We start from the raw sequence: 387 nt of genomic DNA, 5'->3' as shown, positions 1-387 counted from the left end.
TGTCCCCCTCCCGGCGCCATTTTGTTGGTCCCGTTGGCACCTCCCAGCCCTGCAGGCTGAGCGAGGACTGGGGCTCTCCTTCCTTCCCCACACGTGTCCACGCCACGAAACAAGCCAAAAATGGGGAAGGCAGCTAAAAAGAAGCGAAAGGCCTCGGTGGCCTCCACAGCCAAGGGTCCCGTGAAGTCAGCTATGGCAGTGGTCAAGAGCAACCCCTTTGAGGTGAAGGTCAACAGGCAGAAGTTTAACATCTTGGGGAGGAAGACCAAGAATGATGTGGGGTTGCCTGGTGTTTCACGGTCCAAGGCCATCAAGAAGGTAAGAGGACATTGGAAGTTGGGAGGAAGGATAGTGTCTGTCTAGATGTGGTGGTGGGGAGAGGCCATG

At 56.3% G+C, this 387-nt stretch overlaps 1 protein-coding gene across 1 annotated transcript in view; it reads left to right on the top strand.

The window, feature by feature from the left end:
* The first annotated feature begins 115 nt into the window (after positions 1-115).
* The window catches only part of NOP14 (NOP14 nucleolar protein), a 23,901-nt gene continuing 23,629 nt past the window's right edge, over positions 116-387 (top strand). Inside the window, exon 1 of the mRNA XM_009865923.1 lies at positions 116-318. Coding sequence (XP_009864225.1) covers positions 121-318 — 198 coding nt within the window. The 5' untranslated portion in view covers positions 116-120. The remainder of the gene's footprint in view (positions 319-387) is intronic.

The sequence above is a fragment of the Apaloderma vittatum genome, unplaced genomic scaffold (genome assembly GCF_000703405.1).
Source record: "Apaloderma vittatum isolate BGI_N311 unplaced genomic scaffold, ASM70340v1 scaffold25523, whole genome shotgun sequence".
Taxonomy (NCBI): domain Eukaryota; kingdom Metazoa; phylum Chordata; class Aves; order Trogoniformes; family Trogonidae; genus Apaloderma; species Apaloderma vittatum.
This window is presented reverse-complemented; position numbering and strand designations above follow the sequence as displayed.